The sequence below is a fragment of the Arachis ipaensis genome, chromosome B4, assembly GCF_059453495.1.
Source record: "Arachis ipaensis isolate K30076 ecotype BB chromosome B4, ASM5945349v1, whole genome shotgun sequence".
NCBI classification, from domain to species: domain Eukaryota; kingdom Viridiplantae; phylum Streptophyta; class Magnoliopsida; order Fabales; family Fabaceae; genus Arachis; species Arachis ipaensis.
In genome coordinates this window covers 39,751,868-39,754,215 of record NC_142439.1, presented here as the reverse complement: position 1 = coordinate 39,754,215, position 2,348 = coordinate 39,751,868, and the positions used below count along the sequence as shown (strand labels likewise).

The 2,348-nt window shown below is 34.5% G+C and overlaps 1 protein-coding gene across 1 annotated transcript; it reads right to left on the bottom strand.

Moving 5' to 3' along the window:
- Nucleotides 1-255: 255 nt before the first annotated feature.
- On the bottom strand, nt 256-1,161 carry LOC148567274 (uncharacterized). Its single transcript, XM_088484548.1, has one exon. It carries the CDS (start codon nt 1,159-1,161, stop codon nt 256-258), a length of 906 nt encoding a protein of 301 aa, XP_088340674.1.
- Between the last annotated feature and the right edge of the window lie 1,187 nt (nt 1,162-2,348).

Sequence of the window (2,348 nt, the reverse complement as noted above, 5' to 3'; positions counted from 1 at the left end):
TTCTTCAATCAACGGTTGAAGATAGACATCAATGTCATTTCACGGTGATTGTAGTCCAGGAATAAGTAAAGATAGCATAAAATAATCAGGCTTCATACTCATCCAAGGGGGTAGATTATACACTATCAAAACAACAGGCCATGTACTGTGTGTACTGCTCAAAGTTCGGAATGGATTGAATTCGTCGCTTGCTAACCCAAGTCTCACATTACGAGGCTTCTTTGCAAAATCTTCATGTCGATTGTCAAATACTTTTCAAGATTCACCATCGGTAGGATGCCTTAAGGACCCGTCTTTAACACGCTCCTTGTGATGCCAAAACATAGCTTCGACAGTTCTTGTGCACATAAAAAGCCGTTGAAGTCTGGGAATCAAAGGGAAATGCCTTAGAGTTTTCGCAGCAACTTTGCGAGGCTTTCTAGATGAGGTAACATTATATTCTTCTTCATGATGCTCAATATAACGGGATGTTCCACAGACATGACAAGATGAGTCATTCTCATACCCGTTCCGATACAACATGCGGTCATTGTGACATGCATCGATCTTTTGGTAGTCAAAACCCAAGTTCTTCACCATATTCTTGGTTTTACCAAAATAAATAGGAATATTCAAATATGACATTGCTTCTTTCAATAATTTCAAGAGAGAAGTAAATGACGCATTACTCCAACCATGCAAGCATTTTAACAAGTAAAGACGAATGGTAAAGGATAATCTTGTGAATCCTTTACACCCGGGGTATAGTTCTTGGCTTGCCTCGTCTACCAATTTATAAAATTCCTTTGCACATTCGTTAGGCCCCATGTTTTGTCCATCAATTTGTGTATTATCTCGAAATTTATCACGTAACAACTCATCAATGTTATTATTGCAGTTATATTCACTGCCTATGTCACTGTCAATATCTATAGCAAAAAGTGATTCCGCATGATTAAACCACCGCCTATAACCTTTTACAAAACCCTGGCATATTAGATGATCATATACGTCATCTCTCTTTAACCAAAATATATTACAACACTTTGCACAAGGGCATTGAATTTCTTCCCCTTGAGGAACTCCCTTTGATGAGAAAGCAAAGTGTAAAAATCTTTCTACACCAACTTGATATTCTTTCTCATGACGTGGTGTATCCATCCAGTCTTTCGACATATCCATCGAAAACCTATATATTTCACGTAGATAGCTAAGTTTCTAAATTGAAGTCCTTACTATTAGTCTCACTAACTGCAAATCTAACTTTCTAATTAACTAAGAGACAATGTTGTGCAAGCCTCCAAAATACTTTGAAGGCATTAGACATAAAATAACAGAGAAAATTGAATTTTAGCAATGCTCAACAGGAAAGCACTAAGTTGCACGCATAACATCAATAACAAATTAATAGATGTATTTAAATTTTTATAAACCAACCTTAATTACTGTCTTAATCCGTTCCACAACAGTAGCAAAGTGGTAGCACAGCAGAAGCAGAATTAGAGAGGTAGCAGCGGCAGGGAACAGCTATTCAGTAGCAGCAGACTATTATATTACCACAAGAGCAGCAGAACAAAGAAGTGGCAGCAGTATTGGATAGATAACTATCAAAAGCCTGAACAAAAATAAGCTACATTGAAACCCAAACTACTAATTAAAAATAGCAAGATAGTAGAATGTCCTTAAATGGCCTAATTCATTTGTTCTTTCTACTACTACTAAAATCCACTCATCATGCTGTGCCATTTATACTTCTATACTCCTAAGTCCTAACCCATAATTTTGTTTTCAATTTTCTTAAACTTTAATACAATTTGCTAGTTAATGCAAAGTATAAAGTGGGTTGATGTGATTGTGAAGGAATAAAAAAGGGAAAATAGAAGCAAGTGTTGGGAGCTACTCATTGCTGATGGGGAAATGCATTAGGACCCCTTTTAAAAAAGCAAATTTAAATTCAAATTTTGAATAAGTAAAAAGAAAATTCAAATTTAAATAAGGCTTATTTTAACTGATATGACCCATTTAATAGCATTCCCAATTTTAAAATATTATTTTTTTAAATTTGTTTTTTCTTAGACAAAAAAGTGAAGGGATAACCATTTTTATCTAAAGCTTTTTTTTAGAACTCGAACGCAAATAAAAGGCTTGAAAAAAAGAATTATAATCTAGTTGTCGCAATTTCCAATTATTGGCCAGTGGTGAGAACAAAAAACCATATGCATAATGTATTCATAGCATATATAGAAATGGTCATCAAGCTTTTTGAACTGGAATATCCAACAATCAAAATACTGCTATGGTCCAGGCTCTACATCTTTTAATTTCATCACACTCTAAACCTTATAAATTTAAAAACATAGAAACTACAT